The sequence below is a fragment of the Kogia breviceps genome, chromosome 4 (genome assembly GCF_026419965.1).
Source record: "Kogia breviceps isolate mKogBre1 chromosome 4, mKogBre1 haplotype 1, whole genome shotgun sequence".
NCBI lineage: Eukaryota > Metazoa > Chordata > Mammalia > Artiodactyla > Physeteridae > Kogia > Kogia breviceps.
The window spans coordinates 122729789-122752802 of record NC_081313.1 but is presented as its reverse complement, the minus strand read 5'-3'; the positions used below and the strand labels follow the sequence as shown (position 1 = coordinate 122752802).

At 46.3% G+C, this 23014-nt stretch overlaps 1 protein-coding gene across 1 annotated transcript in view; it reads right to left on the bottom strand.

Annotated features, from left to right (window-relative positions):
* Window positions 1–6661: 6661 nt before the first annotated feature.
* The window catches only part of SH3RF2 (SH3 domain containing ring finger 2), a 131632-nt gene continuing 115279 nt past the window's right edge, over window positions 6662–23014 (bottom strand). Inside the window, exons 6-10 of the mRNA XM_067031871.1 lie at window positions 21515–21606; window positions 20026–20196; window positions 12824–13065; window positions 9167–9525; window positions 6662–6993 (exon numbers count right to left, since the gene is read on the bottom strand). Coding sequence (XP_066887972.1) covers window positions 6730–6993; window positions 9167–9525; window positions 12824–13065; window positions 20026–20196; window positions 21515–21606 — 1128 coding nt within the window. The 3' untranslated portion in view covers window positions 6662–6729. The remainder of the gene's footprint in view (window positions 6994–9166; window positions 9526–12823; window positions 13066–20025; window positions 20197–21514; window positions 21607–23014) is intronic.

Sequence of the window (23014 nt, the reverse complement as noted above, 5' to 3'; positions counted from 1 at the left end):
AACTCAAGAAGAGGGAGAGATCTAGGGAATGCAAAATAATCATTGTATTTTGATGTTAATGATCCAGAACCACATTGCAAGATTTGGTTCCTTTTCAAGTTGCTGGGCTGTGTCTGGCCGCCCTTGCAGCAGGTGTAGATTTGCGTTTTGGATTTCTCTGTACAGAACACTCTCAGTCACCTTCTTTCCCACCCCTACTTCTTGGATGATAAGACCCTTGTGTGGGTTGGCTGAAAAGTTCGTTTGGGTTTTTCTGTAAGATGTTATGGAAGAACCTGAACGAATTTTTTGGCCAACCCAATACTTATTCTCTGGGAGGGCTTGACCCCCTGAGTTAAACCATTCCCCCACCCCCATCTCCATCCTCATCCCTGTGGTCTCAGCAGCACACACACATTTGTGCAACCTCTCCAACCTCAACCATATTATGTGTTTACAGTTGCTATTGAAGAAGAGAGATGTGGTGATTTAAGATTAAGGTCTGGACTTAGAGTCCTGGGTTCTAGTTCTTGTTGCCTTGGACAGGTCATTTGACCTCTGAGTCATAATTCTAATCCCTAAACTGGAATAATAGCAGTACCTGCCTTCATAGGGTTGGGTAGGATTGGATGGCATAATGCATGTACAGTGCTTGGTAAACAGTAGGTGCTCAGTAAATGGTGACAGTTATTGCTGGATGAAGAAACAGTCATCTCCCTTCCATCTCAAACTAATTATGTGACCTTAATCAAGGCATTGAAACATCCTGAGTCTCAGTTTTTTGATCTGTAGTCTGGGGACAAAAATAACTTTTCTCTGCACTCTTCACGAGGTTCTTATAAGAATTTGGTGGCAGCAGCAGCAAGATCTGTTTTAGTTTCAGAAGTTGAGGAGCTACTCTGGTTTTTGCAGTTGGCTACCCAGAGGCTCCAGGTAAGGCCCAGAGGAGAGCTAGGTAGAAAACCCTGTACTCAAACAATGCAGGCACAGCCACAACCCATATTTTCTCTATTCAGGAGCAACAAGGTCTCCTAAAACAGCTGTATTTGGAAGAATTCTTGTAAAAACCCCTTTAAACTCAAACTTCTCAAAACCAGACATGCTGGTGCATCAAAATCTCAATTCCCAGCAATGAATCAAAGCTTTAGAGTCCCAGTGACAGAAGCCAGATGGGAGTTCAAATATTCAGGCAGGGTATCTATGGCCCCAGGTTGCAATATTTGCTTTGACTAGCGCTTACTGAGTACCTCTATGAACTGCTCTCAGAGTTCCATAGGGTACATGATTGGGAAATTTACAAGGGAGTGATAAGCATGGAATTCAGGATAGTGGTTGTGATGGAAGTGGGGAGGTAGGGAAGGAAGGAATGGGACTGGGAGAAGCACACAGCAGGTTTCAATTGTTTTTTAAAAAGCTAGGTGGTAGGTATATGGTTATTGGTTTTATGATCCTATATATTTCTATAGAACATTTAATTATAAAAAGGGAGAAAAGCAGAAAGGAGCCCCAAATCCAGAAAAAAGTAATAAGAAACAACATTCTGTGAGGGCTATATGTATTTTAATCTATCCTGGTAACTACTTTATTTCTGTTGCCTCTCATAGAGCCTGGTCCAGAGTACGTGATGAATTGACTATTGTTGAATGAATGAATGGATGGATGGATGGATGGATGGTTGGATGGGTGAATCTAATGCTCCTCCATCCCATCATCTTTGATCTCACCTCTGCTGCATTCCATTTGTCAAAGTATAGGTCAATAGGCAGAAGGGCTTCATGGGAACATTTTGTTTCTACTCTGGTCTAGGACACAATACTATGGCCTGGCCAACAGCAGGTGGCTTTGATCATCATTTACCATTGCTCTATTTCAAGCAAAACGTCCTTGTGAGGTTTATCCTCAGGGACACCAACCTGCTGCAGGGCTCTCTGGAGTTAACTCCTCTGTCTTAGTCTTGCCTGCCAAACACATTTCCCTAGGTGACCACCTTTCAGGCTCACCTAAGAGGTTTCTGTAAGTGCTAACACTCCTTTCACTTAGCCCAAGGGGGAACTGGAGTCTTTACTCTCAAGACTAAGGAAGAGAAGCATCAGTGGCAGCAGCTGCTGCCCCAGGAGAGCCCAGCTTGTTAAGCACTTGCTCCCAGCTGGAGAGGTTTGAGAGGCCCTCGTTATTCTACCTGCTTCAGCTTCTCACTTCCTGGGAAGGGAGTCAGAGGCTGTGGGGCTGCCCGTGTGAATAGGGGCTGGGGAGAGGATCAAGATGGAGGCCTGCTCATCTTATTGAAGCAAATTATGTGCTTCCATACCTGCCAACATGATGCCAGAGAAGCTGGGAAGCTGAAGTGCATTACTTACGCCTATGAAACTCTTAGCTGAAAAAGGTAGGTGAATAGGCATGGAAATGCTCATCCTCCAAGTCGGCTCCTTTCCTAAGCTAGGGGCCTGATGAAGGTGCTTGTCGAGGGATATGAACAGTGGCCAGGGTGGGGGTTGGGAAGAGTGTCAGGTTTGACAGCAGTGCTCTCAACCTCTGGGCCTTGTTCTCTATAATAGGGTAACAGTCAAGATATTAATAATCAGTATGGCATAGGCTCTAGCCAATTAGCTGAAGAAGGGCTTTATTGCCGGATGTCTCAGCTGCAGCTGGCCTTAGCTTTTTAGCTGTTGGATGGGAGAGCGATGGGGAGGATGATATGGAGAAAGGGCCAGGGTGTGGGATGGGGGAGAGGCCCTGGGGAGCCCAGAGCATCTACTATTCACCTATCAGTACAGGACGATGTCAATATATTAACAACCAGTGAGGTCATACTCCTGCTGAATGTCAGATCCAAATGTCAGCTCTGCTATACCACATGAGAAAGGTGAATTTGATTCTCGTACTTTACGTGCCTCAGAATCACTTGGGGAGCTTGTTATAAGCACAGATGCCTAGTCCCCCCCCCCTCAAAACTACTGAATGACACCCTGTAGGGCCCTGGCTTGGCCCACTATGCTCCTGAGACCTGTGTGCCTGGATCAGTGGATGTCTAAGGATCCAGCTCTAACTTTCAAGGGGTTTATGATGTCTCTGGGAGATGAAGTCAAGCACACAGTCTCTAGGGGAACACACCCAGTTCAGGTGCAGGTGGTGTGAGTGAGTGAAGCAGGCTACTGGGGCTGCGTGGCAAATTGAAGAGCGCATGTCCATTTCACGGCAATTGCAGCCCCACCAGATGGCTGCCAGTCACGAGCGCAGGCCTGGTGTGGACGTACCTTCTGAATTGTCAAGGGAAGTTGGAAGTCAGTGAGTCAGCTCTGCATCTCACCAAGTCATAGGTAGGGCATTGCTTTAAACTCCTCCTGCTCCAGAAGCTCTGTCTGTGGGAGGGGGAAGGGTGGAGGAGGTGTAGCTGGTCCCATGAGAGAAGGGAAGGAGACAAGTTTTAAGTGAGGACCTTGATGCTGCTCAAGTCAAGTGTGACTCCACCATTTCCTTAGGTGTGGCCCTCAGAGTCTGTCCTCAGCTGGCTGCGCCCTTCCTTCACCTCTCAGATGTCTCCCCTGCTCTCTGCCCCCGCCCCCGGGAAGAGCCTGCCCTCTGCAGCTTTCCTAGCACTGAGGTGTCAGGTCTGATCAGCACCTCTTCTAGGGACTCTGAGTCTTAGCTGAGGGATGGAGCTCTCACAGGATGGAATATCTGGCTTCAGACGTGAGGTGCTAGGGATCCAACTGGGGTCCCGGGAATGTTCCACAAAGGAGTAGATTCCTCTGTATTTAGGTACAAGAGAACTTGGCTTGATTGCTACATTTAAACCCATTGCCAAGTGCTTCTTTCCCTGCTTGGTCACCCTTTCTCTCACCCCTTTGTCTGCCTGACTCTTTCTTGTCCTTCAGGACTCAGACTGTATTGTGACCTCCATGACTGGGCTACCTGGTCTCCTTTTAGCACCACAGCCCTGGGCAGACCCTTGATTTAGACTTTCTCACCTGCAATTTTGATGGCCTGCTTCCTGAAAAACATTCAAGGCTAACATTTATCAGGTGTTCACTATGTGCCAGCATGGTTCCAGTCACTTTATTATCTCAGTTAACCCTCACAATAGCCCAGTGAGGTTAGCACTATTATTGTTCCTATTTAAGAAGACAAGGCTCAGACAGGTTAAGTAACTTGCCCAGCATCACATAGCTAGCACGTGGTAAGTGAAGATTTGGACCCAGTCTTTGTGCAGCAGAGCCTGCAATTGTAACCACTGCATTATGCCACCTCCTTGCAGTTTGAAGTCAGTGACCTGACATCAAGGATGGTCTCTTGGTTCATGTGGCATAGTCCCAAGTTAGGCTCTGAAGTTAGATAGCTTGAACTCAGGGTGAGGGCAGCTATCAAACTCGCTCTGTCACTGTCTGTGGTTACCCTTCAAGCCTCAGTTTCCTTGGCTCTATAATGGGGACAACTGTACTTGCCTTATAAGGTTATGGTGGACGTTATAGGAGAGGATGTATCTCTTGTTCTCATTGCAGTACCCAGCTCATAGGAATATCTGAAACATGGTGGTGGAATAAATGATGGGCAGTGCCAAGTGAGTTCAACTTGTACTGCTCCTTTCAAACCCTCATATGACTCCTCAGAGATGGGATTTGGTTTGGGAGGGAGTGAGTCTGATGTGGGGCATGGGGGAAGAAGGCTGGATGGAATGGCGGTGGCCAGCCTCTGGCGTTGTTTACATTTCTCAGAGAGGTTACTCTATAGAGATCGTTGTCGATGGGAAGAATATGCTGTTTCATTTGGAGGGTATGGATTGTATCTTCATTAAGCCCAAACAACCTGCTTTTCAGCCACAACAGTTAAACATTAACTGGCTCCATTGCTACCGAGGCACAGACTAAATGTTTGGTTGGCTGGGCATGCCATGTATCTGCCACTCTGGGTGTAGATCGCTAAACTCGTTAACTCACTGAGAGTGCTTTTTGGGGTAAATACGAGGTGTAAGTACTCATATTTTGACAAATCATACAATGCCTGCCTGTCTTTATGACTTTTCCCCATTTCTCCATCTGGATTACTATATTCAGCTCATTGAGGCATGCAGTTGGGCCTAACGATTTTGTGGAATAGACGTGGGTCACTATCACACAGAAACACCAGGGCATGTGACCACATTGGCTCTACCAACCCCAAAGGTCTGACACAGGTGCAGTATTCCTTGGCAGGATTATGGTTTTGTTTTTGTTTTGTTAAGGTCTGAAAAAGTCTTGACAATGCAATTTGCCAAGTGTGTGGTTGGTACGTAAAATATGGATGTTTTTAATCCCAGGATCTTCAAGAACTGTCCAGGGAGAAGGTCTAATTAGACTTGCCTGTCGTTTTTTGTTTTTTTTTTTTTAAATGACATCCAGGCTTAGTAGCAAATGGCATTTATGCACTAAAGTGCCCACATTGATGGGCATGCAATAAATGTTAAATCACAACAATTAAGTTAAATGAGAATTAATGATTTGTCTTACATCATTGCCTCCACTCCCTGGGATGCTCTTCTACCCCCGTTTACAAGGCTTTGCCTGGCTGGTCCCGCTCACTTCAGCCCCATCTTAGTGGGGTCACCTACTTTTGCAGACTCCATCCTTCTTTCCCCACCTGTCAAGAATGTCAAGGCTGCTCATCGACTCTTTTATCTTCTTGCCCGACACTTCCCCTAATCCTCTTTCTCTCTCACTCTCATCACCTCCCCACTCTCTCCTCCATATTTTCTTCACTCTCCCTTTCTCCCCCTTCTTACCCACTTTTCCTCTCCAACCTTATTTGTCTAGTTCCTTTTTATAGAAACTTTCCTCTAGAAGGCACCCCCAACACAGCCGTGGATTGGCGTCTTCTCAATGACATTGCCTTATTCTGCAACCTGGTGAAACAGCTAGTCTGCCCCCAATAGAAGAAATCAGTGAAAGTAAAGACTGTTGCAATGCAAACAGAATGTATATCTAAACTCAAACCCCTTACCAAGTTTCTAAGCATGCTGTGTTTTCTTGGGGAAGTCAGACTAGAGCCAGGATGAATGAATTGTCCGTAACACCATACAAGACCCTCTCCACAAGTACGTGATTCCTGCTTATCTATCATGTAGGATTATATGTGGGCAAACAGATTAAGAAGCTTAAAGTATGATAATAGTCAGCTTTCTCTCTGACCTTGTTGGGAGCAAAGCCAGGAAGCTGCCTCTCTTTGGTTTAGAGGGTTCTTGGAATGTTCAATGTATCCGTCTCACACCCTTCCCAGAAATTCTCCCTTGGCAGCCAGGATTATGACTTGATGGAGGGACAAAGATATGGTGGCCAGTAGTGGCTGGTGTCTAGATCCCAGGAGATGGCAGAAGCTGTTCTAAGATGTTGAGGTTGAAGAAGTCATGCCAGCATTCCACCATTGTGACCCCACTGGCTGAAGCCCCTTTTATAACATCATAGAAATTCTACACAGAACCCAGAGGATGAGAGGCTGCACACTCCACACTGGGAAATAGAGTAGGCAGGATGGGCTCCCCTTCCTTGGTCTGGGTAGTGGCCTTGCTACATTGAATCATTATGTTTGGAAGGTCACCTAGTCTGCCTTCCCAGCCAGGGCAGGAATCCCCAGTCCCACCTGCCCTTTCCTGGAGGTAAAATGGGCAGAACAAGGACCCATGCTTGAGTCCCCAAAGAATGGCAGGACGCCCTCAGTGGAGGCATACTGTATTTCAATGCAATTCACCTCTTTGGGGTCTAGGAAAAGCCACCTGTAGATTCATTTGCTGGGAAACACGGTCTGTGTGGCCGAGGCAGGGGGCGCTGGGGTCATGATTTTGCTAAAGGTTGACTTCCTCCGGAGGTCTGTCTGCTGTCCAGAATGGCAGCCGCTTCGGTGGGCGAATAGGACGGTCATCTCTGGGCCCAAGGGGGCTGCTTCAGGCTGGGACCCCTTCGGGGTAGCTGGTTGTTCAGGCTTCCCAGAGGTGTGGTGTTTGGCGGGAGGAGGGCTGTAATTCTGAAATCTCACGGTTTTGACTTGCTGTAAGACAGAGGAGAGCAAAGGGACACAGGTGAGTGGGAGACCTGTGCTATTTCCCCCTGGAACTCGGTTCATGCTGTTTCTCTACACTTGTCCCTTCCTGGAATGTTTCATTCACGTGTTCATCCAGCAAATACTTGTGTCTGTCATGAGTGTCGACCACGCATCACCACTCTGTCAGGTGCTGTGAAGCCAAGAGTGAACAAAACCACCCTGACAAATGACAAGGATGACCAGTGCCACCGTGGGAGAAGCAGAAGATGCTTAGGAATGCGGAGGAGTATCCAGCTGAAGCTGGAATGGGCCTTGTCAGAGAAGGTCTCTTAGAGGCAGAGTTATTTCAGTCGAGAACTCAAGGACAACTGGGAATTAGCTACGAGAAATAGGGGGGACAACCACCTACCTGAGAATAGGGTCCTTCACCTCCCCTCTCTCCTTTCCACCTGCCAGTAAGGCCTCCCTGCTGACTCCATCCAGACATTTCCTTCATAAACCCTCAGAGCTGAGTTAGCCAACTGGACACTGCTGACTGAATATAGTCTGCAGAAAGTCTGGGAGTTTGATTTAGTTGCTAACACATAAAAGTTGGGAGATGCATATAAAAATCAGCATTTTATATGTCCCTTAGGATGATCAAAGTGCAGGCACACTGGGGCCTGTGCCCCATTCTGGCAGCAATTGGCTGGAGCTGATTAGCAGGCCCTGCTTTATGTGGGAGTCAATGATCTGATGTTTGCGTAAGCCTTTCCTCTCTACCTTCTTTCCTAGCCTGTTATAGATCTTGTGTATTAGTTTTACTTTGGCCATTCCCTGTCTTAGAGCTTAATAAAGTGTTCTGTGCTACTGCTCAGAAATCTTTTTTTTTTTTTTCCTGTGAAATTCAATCCCAATGTCTTGGGATTGAAAGGTGAGTGGGAGACCAAATGTCTTCATACTTTTGACCCTTACCATGTCCAGCAGAGGTCTGGGCACTTACTAAACACAGTTTGAGGGCTGCATCTAATGGCTTGGGGGTAATTGACAAGTGGGGTCTGGAAAACTTTGAGTTATTTGAATACCGTAATTCAGAAGAACTCTCAACATTTAAATCAGTTAACACTAACTTTTTCCAAATGCCTCTCCCTGCAAGCTTATAGCTTAACAGTAGGAGCATGAGTTTTTGTGTGAGATCTCGATTCTACTCCAGACAATCATATGTGTCAGCTGTGTGCTTTTGGGTAATGTACTTTAACTCCATAAGCCTTCATGTCCTCATTTTTAAATGAGGATGACAATAATAATTATAGCTACATCGGAAGGTTGTTGTCAGAATTAAATGAGATAGGACATGTGAAGTACTCAGCACAGCACCTGCTAGGTCGTTAGCATTCAGCAAATGCTTAACAAAGATGAGGAAACCACACCATCTTTCCATTTGGAGGGAAATGGGTGATGGTGGTGATGGTGGTGGTGATAGTGATAGTAATGGTGGTGGTGTGATGTTCAATACACTAAAAGATAACAGTCACCTAATTTTCTTCACGTCACCTCCTCCATGCCTGCCTCAAGGATATTGTTGAGAACATTACACTTTTTCAAAAACTCTTATGACTTCTAGTGGGAAAAGCCCTAGAACCGATAACCGCAGAGGTCCCGATAACAGTTGTTGGAGGAGTTATAACTCACTGTGACCTTACTAAGTCACTTACCTTCTCCTGTGCCTCAGTTGCTTCTTCTATACTGCGAACGAGTACGTATCAAGCCCTATGTAAGTACTTTACTCATTTAACTCCAATCCTTTGAGGCTATTACTCTTCTTACCGCCATTTTACAGATTAGGCAAAAGAGTCCCAGAAAGGTGAAGTGTTTTAACCAGAGTCACCAGCTAGCAAGCAGCACAGCTGGAATTCAAATCAAGATTGTGTCTGATGCCAAAGCTGTGTTTTTTCCAAGTTGCCTCTGGGCCTCGAAAGAAGGATGTATAAAATCTTCTGGAAGCATAAAGGAGATTCAGTAACATGTCTGGGGAGGGTGCGGGTGATGTGAGGATATGGAAGGGGGGCTGTGTGTGAGGATTCTTTGGAGGCTGCAATTTTTATTCCTCGTCCATTTACGATGAAATCTCAGGAGCTGGGACACTGTGCAAAGTTAGGGGTGTAAAGAATCAGGCCCCCCTAATGTCACCTACTCCTACCTTTTCGCTGCCATTTCTTGAGTTCTCTGGTTTCACCAGGATGGATGGCGGGGCAGATGCAGGCAGTTTTGGTAGAGGCTCACTCCTGACGGGGGTTTCTTTGACTTCCATGATGAGGGAACTGGCCGCCGAGTGGATCCTGGTGTCGCTGCCCCTGCTGACGCACATGAGGGCAGGCTCCCCAGTGGCAGTGGGCTTGGGTCCCATCTCCGCCACCACCGCCGAAGCTGAGGAGGGGGCGCCCTGTGGCTGGTAGAATTGGAACTGCTGAGGCCGAACGACCATGGTGGGGCTGCGGCTGAGGGAGCCCACCACGAGGGTGGGGACCCCTGACTGGACGGGTCTCTGCAGGGATCCATCTGGGGAATTGTATGACAGAGATATCAGCAATGGGACAGCTGACAGCAGCTTGGGTGGGAGCTGGGTAAGCAGTGTGTCCTGATAGCCCAGAATAGTTAAGTGCTTTCCCAATTTGACTGTGCTCACATTCTCCCAGGGTCTTTCAAAGGTGACCTTATTCTTTTTTTAGTGCTGTTTGCTGATGCTGGCAGCAAATGACTGGCTAGGCGAATACTGGGGGTGGGGTGGCGTCAGAAGGTATATCACCTCTATTTGTCCTCTCCCTCTCTCTCTCTGTCACACACACACACACACACACACACACACACACACACACACACACACACACACACACACACACACACACACACACACACACACACACCTACTTTCTCCCTCCAGGCCTTTAAGATGGAAAGTGAAGAAGACAGTCCTAAAGAGAGAGCTTCGCAGTGAGAAATAAACATAAAGGCATGCAGACCAAAGAGGAAACAAAAGCTGAGACAAAGAAAGAGACAGCAGAAATTGAGACACTCAAGAGAGAGTCAATGGAGAGGCATGAGTGGAGGGAGAGAGGGCAGGAGAGAGCACAGAGGACTCCAACCAGCTACTTAAAGAAAATTCTGATGGAAGTTTTAGGCCTGTGGTGGTGGGACCTCTGCTTTTCATCGGGTCTGCAGGAAGGAAGGGTGAGTGGGATTTAGGGACTGTGTGTACCAGGCAAATGTGACAGCAGCTGGAAAGAAATTTGGAAAGGTTATTCCCAGGTTAGGGATGTGAGCAGATAAGCTTTGTGAAGTCCCATGACACAGGCTCTGGAATCAGATCTCCTCCCAGGGAGCCAGGAGCACATCAGTCACATCATCTCCCTGCTCCTCGGTCCCCTGGTTGTAAACTGGAGCTAATAACAACGCCTCATGGCCTGGGGTGAGGATTACATTTTATGATGTGTGCGAAATGTTAGGATAGTGCCTGGAACATAATAAATGCCCCATGTTTTAAAACTTTTTGTGTGTGTTTTTAGGTAAAGGAGAAGCAAACTCTAAAAATGCATGGTCCAGGAGTTTGGTTTTGCTCCTTCCATTTCCCTGAGCTCATTTTTTTTTTTTTAACTGAGATAGTCCTCCCTCAGTAAAAGGAAGCCATTCCTTCCCCTCAAATTCTCTGGAAGACAGGAGATCCCCATCCTTTGAGCATATGTCCTGTGGGTGACCTGGAGAATAATCGAGAGTTCATTGTGCTCTGTGGGGGCAGTGGGGGAGACACCCTGAGAGGCATTGTGGGCTATTTCTTCATAAGGGTCTCCCAGAATTTAGAGCTATAGGTGACATCCAGCAGAGATGTTAGTTCTCTGTGACACTCTATGGACACGTGTGTGAATCAAAGTCATCTGTGTCCAGCACAGAAGCCTTGAGCCAAGGCCATGTTCTGTGTCATGACTCTTTATCAAGCCGGGTGTGAACATGAAGAGCAGACGCTCACTGTAACACCGCTGGCGTTCTCAGCTGCCACCGGCAACCCAGCCACCACTTACACAAGTCTGACCTTTCAATGTCAATGTCTATTTTTCCACTGACAGCCCTGTGAGATGCATACAGTCAATTCTCTGTCATTTCTCTTTGCTTTGGGGAGATTGATAGCTTGACCATCCTCACCTTGGGAAAAGGGAGAGAGAGAAAGCACTAGGCAGACCTGTCCTTAGGCTCTCGGAAATGGGTGAAAAATCAGTTTACCGGCTTATCTACTTATCTTGTCGGGTTCCTAATTTCCAAGAGATTTAATGCTTTCTTATTACATGTGCATATAATGCAAGCGGTCAAAACTCCAAGCCAATCAAGATCTACACAAAGATAGAGAGGGAGTGTGAACAATTGCCGAGGGGCTGTTCTCCTTGGTATTCAAAAGTGGTCTAGACTATGTGCACATTTCAACGCAAGTGAAGTGAATTACATTCGCATTCTGGAGGGACCCAACATGATCTGCTTAGCTGCCGTAGCCATACTGATACTGATAAAATGCTATACTATAAAAATAGCTAACATTTCTCGAGAGCTTATTATGTGCCAGGCACTGGGCCATTAGTCTTAAATGAATTATTTAATGACCTGATGAGGTAGGTACTATTTTTATTTTCATTTTGCAAATGAGAAAACTGAAGGCCGAAGAGGTCAGTAACTTGCCCGAGGCTGTTGTGGTGGGATAACTTATTGCATGTGTGTTTTGTGGGGAGAAGGTAGAGGAGAGGGTGAGGAGGAAGGCACCGTTGGCTAGAATTAAGAAGCAGCAGTGGTGGGACTGGTGGTCAAGCAGATGATCAGAAAGCACTGAGAAAGGGTAGAACTAAGAAAATTGCTTTAATTGTCTTGGGGCACTAAGTGCTTTAATGTCTGTGTGGCATACTGTCCCACACGTGAATCTTTTGCTCTGACTAGAACTGCATTTTCACCTTTAATCATTTTTTAAGGTAGCAGGAGGGCTGGCAGAGCCCAGTTTACGTCAGGGGATGTAGAACAAAGCAAGTTGACTTTGCTTGGCTTTTTGTCTTCTTCTAGAGAGGTGTACCAATATAGAGGCTTGATGTTTTATAGAACAATGGGTTTCAACCACTTTTTTAGAACACCTGAAAATGAAGCCTTACGCAGAAATTCAATATATTAGGAGATAAAAACATGGCTTTGAAGATGAAGGAGCTATGTAATTGCCATGTGTGCAATGTGGATGTTATATAAAAATAAAACCAAGGTGCAGAACAGTGTACTAAGATCACAAGGTATGCATGTACATGGACGAGAACTTGGGACTCGGGGGGAAGGATATGAAGGAGACATTTGTACAATATAATGTACTTTTGTACAATATAATTTTTTTACCTTGTTTATATATTAGTTAAACAAATTGGGATTCAGGGGCTCTTAGCAATGACTCCTCTTTTCCTCTTCCCCTTGTTTCCCTTTTGGCATCTCCTGAGGGGTTCCGTGGAGCACAGTTTAAGAAGCATTGATCCAGCAAGTGCTTTAGTTGTTCTATCTTAATAAGAACCAGCATCCACCTTGGCCATGCTCTAATTACATGTCGGCACTCAGGGCTGGTATCATCCCAATCAGTCAGCGTGCGTGTATGAAGTGACTGAGGGCTGGGACCTTGAGTCTGTGTGGCTTCATCTGATAAAACAATGCACTATTTGGGAAGTGTAAAGCAACCTTCACAGAGGCTTGTTTTAAAGCCAAGATCCTTGTTTTTGCAAAAAGCACTCTGTTTGCCAGTGTGAGATCCCCCCATCCCCTTGCTCTAGGCACGTACCTCTCTGCCACCACTTACTCTTTTTCATGCTGTTCCGCCCTTTGCGGTGGGAACCCTGCCCCAGGGTCCCCAGACCGGCCAGGTTCCGCACGGGGTTGACTATGGCCGTGGGTACGAAGACAGACTTGAAGGGCGGGCTCTGCCGGGGATCACCTTCTGAAATGCTGCCTTGGGAGGACACAGAGGAGGTGGATAATGTCCATGTGGTGTAGACAGGAGAGCTCCGGGAGTCTGGAACACTAGATGTCTTTCTGGTTGTGCTTTTTTTTGTGTGTGTGAAAGAGAAGAAATAGAGAAAGAAAAGGTTCAGTCAAGAGTCCTGTTTTAAAAAAATGATCAGCTCCCAACTGTATAGCACATGTGGTCTCTCCTCATCCTATTCCTACCCATATATATATATATATATATATATATATATATATATATATATATATATATATATGTTTATACTTGTCTTACCACAGGCTTAACTATGGAGGCCTCAGCTTCCACACCTGGATAACTGTGTGGGTATGCTGAGGAAGGGGAGAGGGTCTCATACTGAGGCCTGGTGGAACTAGAAGACTTGAATATCATCATCTTTCACTTCAGCTCTGATCACTCTTCACCCAGTGTCCCTTCAGCCCTCAGTTCAGAGAACAAGATCTTGTATGTGTTCATTTCGCTTTGCAGGGGCGATTTCTTGTTCTTTCAGTGACTTTCCCACCAGATCCTAAACGCTTTGAAGGCAGAGATTTTATATGACTTGTTTTATAGCCTCTGTGTTCTGCACATATTGTTTATTAATAAATGTTTGTTGAATGGCTGCCATGATGCTTTTAGCACTGAAACCAGTCATTTTGTCTCACACATAGTAAGCACTTACTGTATACCCACTGTAACACCCAGCATTGGCCACACACTTTGCCCACATCATCTCACAGGTTCTTCTCGACAACCTTCTGAGGTAGGTACTATTAGTGCTACTGTTTTGTAGGTTAAAAAATAGAGATTTACCGTTACTTGTCCAAGCAATTAATAGATCTGAGATTTGAACCCAGGTTCAGGCTGGCCCCTCGCTCTACCACTAAGCTACCTACCTTCTGGCTAGTTAGAGCATTCATCATTTGAAAAACCCTGCATCCTACTTGAAAATTAACAAACTAAAGGAGTTGCTAGGCCCTACACATGCCTCCATAAGACCGAATTCTTCAGCCTTAGGCTCTGATTTTGAAGAACAGTGTTAATATTTTGTAAAACAGCAAATCTCCTGTCCGTGTTTCCAGCCTTTAACTCCCTGAACCCCATGGGGAGTGGTGTCATTTTACATGCCCTTCTTGCCCTTTTACCATCCCGCCCCAACATCACAGCCCCTACCGAGTAGTCCATGAATCCCCTTGTTACTCTGTTGATTAAATAACCCCTGCTCATTCCCTGGAGATAACCGGTTCAACCAAGACCCCGGCACAGAGATGCCCTCCCGTATTTTCCTTCCTGTCAATGCCTCCAGGTTTCTCTTTAGGTAATTTCCCCTCATTTCTCCTTTTCTCTCCCTGTCTTGCTTTAAAAAAGTATGTGTAGTTTAATTTTGAGCCACCAGTGTTGTACAAGATGGGAAAGGCATCATGTAATGCAGCCAACTCTGCCCAGGAAGCATATGCAGCCAAATGCGCTGGGAACTGATGCTTGCAGAGAGGGGCTTCTGTCCACAGCCTTCAGCCTGCTTCTGGCCCCTGGGGATGCAGTCAGTGAGGCGGAGTGGGCTGTACACCAGGAAGAGCTCAGACTACATTCTGGAGATGAAGGCTGGGCTGGAGAGAACTCCCCAGCACTGGCTTGCCTGGCAGAGTCTGCATCTACCTGTTTTATTTTTTAAAAAAATAAATTTATTTATTTATTTGTGGCTGCACGGGGTCTTCGTTGCTCTGCGTGGGCTTCCTCTGGTTGCAGCGAGTGGGGTCTACTCTTCATTGTACTGCGTGGGCTTCTTATTGCGGTGGCTTCTCTTGTTGCAGAGCATGGGCTCTAGGAGTGTGGGCTTCAGTAGTTGTGGCTCGCAGGCTCTAGAGCGTGGGTTTCAGTAGTTGTGGCGCACGGGCTCTAGAGCACAGGCTCAGTGGTTGTGGCGCACAGGCTTACTTGCTCCGCGGCATGTGGGATCTTCCCGGACCAGGGCTTGAACCTGTGTCCCCTGCATTGGCAGGTGGATTCTTACCCACTGCACCACCAGGGAAGCCCCTACCTGTGTTTTAAACAAAGTCCTCAAAGTGTTGGATGCTGCAAAATGGACTGGCAACAGGAAAGACAGGTTCCAAATTTGTTGCCAGCAGCAGCAGCAGCCTAGACAGAATACAGTTAGTTCATGAGGCCCAAGCCAGCCTAATTCCACCAGTCCCTTCTTTGGACAACTGTTTACAGACCAAGGTGCAAATTCATTTTTCTGGACCCAGCATGAGGCCGGATTCCAGAAACTCCTAAATCTCAAGTCCCCCATCCAACACTGAGTCCCTCTATGTCTTTTGGCAAAAAGCTTAGCACGTTCTTTTAGCATCAAAGCACTTTGCAAACATATATTCATTAATCCCCATGACACCCCAGACCTGCAGATATTATGATCCCTGTTTTCTAGATGGAGAGACTGAAAGACATTCTGGGTTTAAGTGGGAGCTGTGTGTGTTGCCTCTGATTTGCTCCACTGGGCTGCTTTGAGTGTGCAGGTCCCTGTGTCCCCTTTTCTACCTGAGACAGGAGCCCTTAAGAACTTGCACAATATTTGAAAGGGACATGACACACAGTGGCTCTATCCTGCTCAGCACTGCCAGTAACCTCCTGGTAAGGCAAAAGCTTGGACCATGACAATCTTTACATAGTTCTATGTAGACAGTTAAAGGAAAGTGAATGGTGGCCCTCGTGTCACTTTTCTCCACCTCTTAGGCATCAGGATGGCATATGTGTCCAGTGAAGGTTGCCAGAAAGAGAAATATCCTGGCTTATTGGGCAGAAGGGCATTTATTGGGAGGACAGGAGGGAGTAGAAAGAGCTTGGAGACAGGATCCAAGGGAGGCTGCCGAGAGCAGGGCAGCAGGGATCTGAGGAGGGAAGAGTCTGATCAGGTGCTGCTCCTTGAGTCCCCGCCATGAATGGCCTTCAACTCTGTCCGCATTCTTTCCTCCCTTGTTCCTTCCTTGTTCACGTTTCCAAGTCCCAAGAGGTTGAGCCTGTCCCTCACCTGTGGTGATGAGTTGAGGAGGGGAAGGGGAGAGGGGAGGAGTTGGCTTCTGCAGCCTCTGAAAAGGGAGGAAACTTATGCCTCTACCGAGACTGTGCATAGAAGAGGAAACCAAAGGGATGTAGGTGCTGTTAGGAAGGGCTTGAATGAAAACGTGACAAGTGTTCTGTACCACCTGAGCCAGGGGATAACTCTGGGATATGGCAACTAGGTTGTGGTGGCAGATATTTAGTTGTGGTTGGCACAGCCGGACAGGCTGGTGGCACCATCGAGCACAGAGGGCTGGAGCTTTACACAGCATGGCAGCCTTTCCTCTCTCAGTAATTAGAAGGCTCCCTTGCTGAATCGTAAATCGAAACCCTGGCATTTTGGTCAACTCTGGTCTCTAATTGATCCCCAAACTCTGGCTGGCTCAGTTCATTAGCAGATGATGCTAGTAAGAGCAGAGGTTCAAACACTCAGGGGGCACTTCACACCTTTGAGGTCTGGCTGTCTTATAAAAGGCAGCCCTGTACACCAAGGGGGCTGGTGGCAGTGCAGAGCCATCACTGCAAACAGACAACAAAAACGGGGCAAAACCTCTCACACACACAGAATGTTAGAACAGAAAGGGGCCTTGCGCACGTAGTCCAACCCACTCAGTAGGAAAAACTCAGCTGACAAAGGATGGCATCATTCAGCCCTGAGAAGCGGGCGGAATTAAACCTCCCACAGTGGGAAGGTTTGTTAAGAACAAGGTTGAGCTGCCCCCAGATAGACAAACTCAGCATGTCATCTGTGTCCAAGATTTTGGGGATGGGAACTTTCTCTGCATCTGAGATGCTGTCAAGGAAAACACATACACCCAGAGAGCTTTGATCTGCTGTCACCTGATAGCTCTCAGGGGATTATACTGTGACAGGGACTTTCCTGTTTAGAAATGCTGGCTCCCTAGAAGCAAACACACACATCAGCATAAGTAGCATCTCAGTATATGCACATATGCAGGTTTCTATGAGCTGGGGGTGGGGATGGACTCATGGCAAACTATGCTGGTGCTGAAACTCCATCCACTGCCTAACACGTGGCCATCATGGAGCGGGTGAGTCTAGATGCTCATGACTCGCCCAGGAACAGATCTAACTTGGAGAAAAGCCAAGAGGAGAGAACGGGAAGCTGGAGCCTTGAAGTACACTGGAATGGAGTACTACATGCATTCTAGTTAGGGTGACCTTATATCCAGGTTTTCCCGGGAGAGTCTCAGTTTACACCTGCTCTCCTGGTAGAGTGTCCCTCTTTTATCTCAAAAGCATCCTAGTTTGGATGGTAAGTTATATGGTCACTCTTATTTTAATTTTTTTTTCATGGAATATCCAGGACTTTGGGCTAAGGCCTGATGCATAAGCAAATGCCCCAGTAGTAGAGATGGTCCCTAGAGGGTTCATGATAAGATTCCATGGAAGACGGTTCATGAGTTAGGGTAGGTCCTTGCTCTTTGTTGTCACTTCTGGACCATCCTCCCACTCTTCTCAAGACTTCCCAGCTCGGGTTCACATGATTAGACTCCACCACCTACCACCCTGCCGTGATGGAGCCATCATTTCCCCTCTTTCCTTGAGGAATTGAGCTCCTGGATTACTGTCATTCTCTCCCCCTCAATGGATCCTATCATGATGATCTCATCTAGTCTTAGGGCTTTAAATACCATCTCAAGGCTGGACCTCTTTCTTAAATGCTAGACGTGTATACTGAACCACTTACCAATGTCTTTACGCGGAATACTAAGGCATCTGAGACTTAATCTTCTACGAACCAAGCTTTTGCTTCCCCCCAACACCTCAAAATCTCTTTGTTCCTCTTTTGGTTTTCAACTCAATCTCAGTAAAAGGCAACTCTTTCTTCCAGTTACTCAAGGCAAAAAAAAGTGGACTCACCATGAATCCTCTCTTCTTTTACACCGAGTATTTGATTTGTCAGAAAATCCTGTTGTCTCTACCTTCAGAATATACCCAGAATCTAACCACTGCTCCCTCCCTCCACAGCTAGTGCTTTGGTTTATTTCACCGTCACCCCCTCCCCTAACTGGATTATTACAATATCTGCTTAACTTGTCTCTCTGCTTCCACCTTTTCCTATCTATAGTTTACTTTCAACCCAGCAACTAGAGGGATTCTGATTACAACATGAGTTAGATCATGTTAAGCTTCTGCTCAAAGCCCTACAATACGGTTAAAGCCAAATTCCTCATTACAAGCGAGGAAATTCTGTGTGATCTGAATCCCTGTTACTATTCTGACCTCATCACCTACTAACCCCCTCTCACTTCTCTAACCCAGTCCTATTGGCCTTCATGTCAGGAGTGCTCCTCCCTCAGGGCCTTTGTTCTGTACTTGCTGCTCCTTGGGCCTGGAACACACCTCCCTCATTCCTTCATTCTACCTTCTTACCGCTCAGTAAGACCATCTCTGACCAAGCTATTAACATTGTAATCACCCCCACGTGAATTCTATCCCCCTGTCCTGACTTCTTTTTTCTTCTTAGACTTTATCATTAGCACACCACATATATTACTTATATGTCTTGTTTATTGTCTGTCTGTCCCACTAGAATGTAAGCTCCACTGGGCAAGGATATTGTGTCCTTTATTCACTGGTGTTTCTTCAGTATCTAAAAACGTGCCTGACATATAGTGCTCAATACATATTTGTTGAATAAATGAATTAAAGCATCAGTTGTAGACATCCTTAGTTTGCCTTTGGAGATTTTGCGGTTTTCTAACAAATTCTAAGAACCTTCCATTTGAAAGGAGTAACTATGATCCTCTACTCCAATTTTCTGGCATGTGAAGAAATCTTTTTGCCTGGATCTGTTAGAACCCACATTTTGCCTGTAGTCTTTCTAGAAAGGGGATCCACCACCTCAGCAGCCAGACTGATTAGAAAAATCTGTGGGTAGAAAGTGCAGTCTTTTATTGAACCAGAACCTTCTAAGTTGTATTCACTGGTTCACTGTCTCCTCATGGAACAAATCTACTTCCTGGTCTACACAGTCTGTTATGGTCACTCTGACCCTTGTGTTCTGCAGTTCAAATAATGCTACTTTCTTTATAGGTTTCTCCAGTGATGTAGTTTCTGTCTCCTCACCATTGCTGCCCTCCGCTGGCCACACTGCCCCACCTACATGAAAGTCCCCCAAACTGACCATATATGACTCTAGCTCTGACCCCCGTAGAATATAATGGGATTATCCCTTTCCTTGGAGTTATGACTCTCTGGTATGTCATAAAGACAGAGTGTTTGTGTGGTGATGGTCTTGCTGCCTTGTGACAGGCTTTGCCTGGACTTATGGGGGTGGGCATAAGAGGAACCATGGATAGTTTTGGGGTCTTTGTGTATTTGTGGTCATATGAGGTGTCTGGACAAACTGTATGCCAGTGAAATTGATGAATGTGCCAGAGAATGAAAAACATTGGGAAAAGCTGTTTGGGAAGAAGATCTTCAGGGTAACTAGCATGTGACCTGGGGTGTGGATGGCTGGGTAGTGGTCTGAGTCACAAGAACCCTGCCTAATGGCCCAGCTTCCTGGGAAGTCTCCCAAGGTGCTCCAACAGGTCTTCTGATCATTGTGTTTTCTCATTGTGCCATGATTGTGAAGTGTCAGGGTGCAGGGTGTGAGGTGCGATTTGGAGGGGATTATATAGTAGAAAACCTGAAATCTAGTTCTTGAGCAGACTGGTTAACTCTGCACATCAATTTCCTCGTCTGTAAAATAACATCTACCTTAAACGAGATTCTTGAGCGTAGCCAATGAGTTAAAAGATGCAAAAGTGCTAGTAAAATGTGAAGAGCTATTTAGAAGATAACTATTCTACTATTTTTTTTTTTTAAGTTAAGTGTTAGGATGGTACCAGAGCAAAAGCTGTTTCTTGGCCCTTACTCTGAAAGGGCATTGAGTCCTTCAGAGATTCAATCCACAGATGGCCCCTGGCCTAGGTGACCTGACCCTCTGATGCCTGAGATTGGAGAGGACCCACCTGAAAATGGGGATGACATAGTTGTTGGGGAAGATGCCGACTCGCCCGGTCACCAAGGAGATGCCCCTGAGCCAGCCATCCTGGTACTTCCCCAGGACCCTGATGCCCTCTCCCTTCTGCAGGTCCAGTTCGTCAGGTCCATGGGCTGAGTAGGAATGCAGGGCTACAAACCTGGGGAGACACAAGGAACTGGTAAAGGAAGCTGGTGAGAGGAGGGCATGGAACCAGTGAAGGGTGAAGCGAGAGGAAAACTCAGAGCCCACCTGCCCGGTCTTTAGCAATAACACCTTTTAAGAACTGAAATCTCACTATGTAAGGCAGAAGAAAGTGGTGGAGCCTGGCTGAAGCAGCAGTGGAGGGGCCCAGATCCCTGCCCCCTCCTTCTCCCTGCTCGTCCACAGAGTGCCCCACAGCTGCAAATCACTCATTTAGGTCACATCAGCACTTTGACAATGGGGAAACTGGTCTAGAATAGAGAAAGGAGTTGGTGACCAGGAATCAGTGGCAGAGCTGGGTCTCAAACCTGGAAGTGATGGTTCTCTATCTAGGATGCTTTTTCACACTGCTTAGAGTATCCCCCAAGACAATGGTCACAGCCATCAAGGTTCAGGGAACTGAGGGGTCAGCAGAGAAACCTCTCTGATCCACTCCCTCTCCTGAGGGTAGGGACATGTCTGACCCCCAGGAATGGCCCGAGGAGCTTAGCTTAATGTAGGTCGGAGGTGGACATGGGAAAATGGGAGGCGGGTGTTAATTTCAGTATTTGGCATGCAATGGAATACTGGCTGCATGTTGGCGTGGAGGAGGATGGGCTTGAAACATGGTAGAAATGTTCTCGGGTTAGAGCAGTGACTTGCCTGTCTGAAGTCCACACAGGAGTTGGGCAGGTAACATCGAGGTATGAACCAGGGGGTGAAGACCCTGTGGAATAGTGAGGCTGTGGAAGGAGAATAACTGCCCGACTAAAGGCATTAAAAATAATCCACTTTGGGTTGCCAGGTTCGGGGTTACCAGTGTATGGCCTCAGGCTGGATGTTAGGAAGTCCTTCTAGACTCTATGGACTGTGAGACACTGAAAGGTTTTATCAAAGGGGCTAGGAGAGTGTTCTCATCTGCAAGGTTCCTTTCCCCTCTAAAATGCCGTATTTATTTCTTGCTGATTACTAGAGCAACATCTATTGATGACCTAGCATTGTGAATCTCAAGGAAGACAATAGAAATTGCTCAGTACCCACCCAAGCTTCCTGCAATGTTTTGGTATATAATCTTCCAGTCTCTTTCTACTTTTGTAAAATAATGAGCCAGGATGATGTGGTTTGGTAATTTGTGTTTTTCACCATTATTCCCTTTGGAGGTTGTAAAAGAAGGGGAGCTATTATCTCTCTGGGTGTGTTGGCTGGGGACGGGGGATGCTCGATGGTAGAGGGATGGCAAAGATGACCCCTCTATGCCAGGACCGGGAGTGGAGGGTTGAGCTTTTTTTACTCACATGTTAGCTGAGAGGTGTTGCTGGGAGCCGGGCAGACTGATGATGGCCGTGGAATGTCCTGGGGAGGCAGGTGCAGGGTGATAAGTGCTGACCTACACAGACAGAAAAGCCAGGCGGAACCAGTGAACATCACCAGCCAGGCCCACAGCAGAGCTGCTGCAGCCTGACGCAACCAAAAACCAAGGGCCACGCCCGGCAACACCTAGCATGTGTCTTCTCTGTGGTTTGGGGCTGTGGGCAGAGCCGAGTGGTGGTAGATTGGTTTATGGTCTGCTGGGGTGGCATGCGAGGGTTGCAATCCAAAAGACTGCTCAGAGAGGGCAGAGGATGAAGACCTGTCTAGTTTACAGTCAACAGGGTACTGCCAGGATCCTCGATCTCTTCCCTGGGCCCCTCCCTACCCATCTCCCACTGCACTCATCTCCCTCTATGAAAACCTATTCTCATAAAATGATACAGTGGCTAATGCTGAGAACTAACACTTGCCATGCAGTTTTAAGAACTTTACAAGTGTCAGCTAATTTAATTCTTATTAAAGGGACTATTATCATCCCTATTTTTGGATGAGAAACTGAGGGAAAGAAAAGTTACCTAACTAGTATGAAACAAACTTTTAAACCGGGTTGTCTAGGTCCTGAGCCCACACCATCAATATTAACACACATACACACACACACACACACACACACACACACACTCACACTCACACTCACACTTATACACCAGTTTACCCATTGACTTAAGGAAGGTAAATCTGCATCCTCTTTACTTTTCCAGGGAAAGAGGGAGCAATAATGCTAAAAATATCTGGAAACTGTCTATTATCCTGGCACCTTGCCTGTTGTCTAACATCTTACCTTGCTCATTTCCTTCTTGGCATATATCACAGGCTGTGATTGTTTCCTTGTTTAGTTACTGACCATCCCCCATCACTAGACTGTAAGTTCCATGAGGGCAGGGACTATGTCTTATTCATCATTGTATTTCTTATGTGCCCAATATGTACTTGTAGCTTAAAGAATGAATAAATGAACAAAAATATCTTTCTACCCAGTCCACCAAGGACTAATGAAACCTCAACCATCTCCATGCCATCCAGTAAATACATTCAATCTGTCTTTAGTTGTTGAATCATAAGCAGTGGTAACTTCATATGTGTAGTTATGTGTGCCTGTAGTTATATGTACATATGTGTGCCTTTTTAAGACTGTGGTTTTGTGGGTATAACTATTATTTGCATATGTGTGTGTGGACAGTTGCTAATCCATTACCGAGTACATGTATCTCTGGTTCTTTCTACAATTGCTTATGTTTTTCCAGAACCCATGACAATTGTATGTATATGTATGATGGCACTGGTCTATTGTATGTCTGATTATGTTCACATATGTGGGTCTGTGGATTGATAAGCATGTATACTCTGTGTGATTATATGTATGTATGGTTGTAAATGTCTATCTGGAATTCTGTGTATATGTATGTAAACTCTAGAAGTGTGTA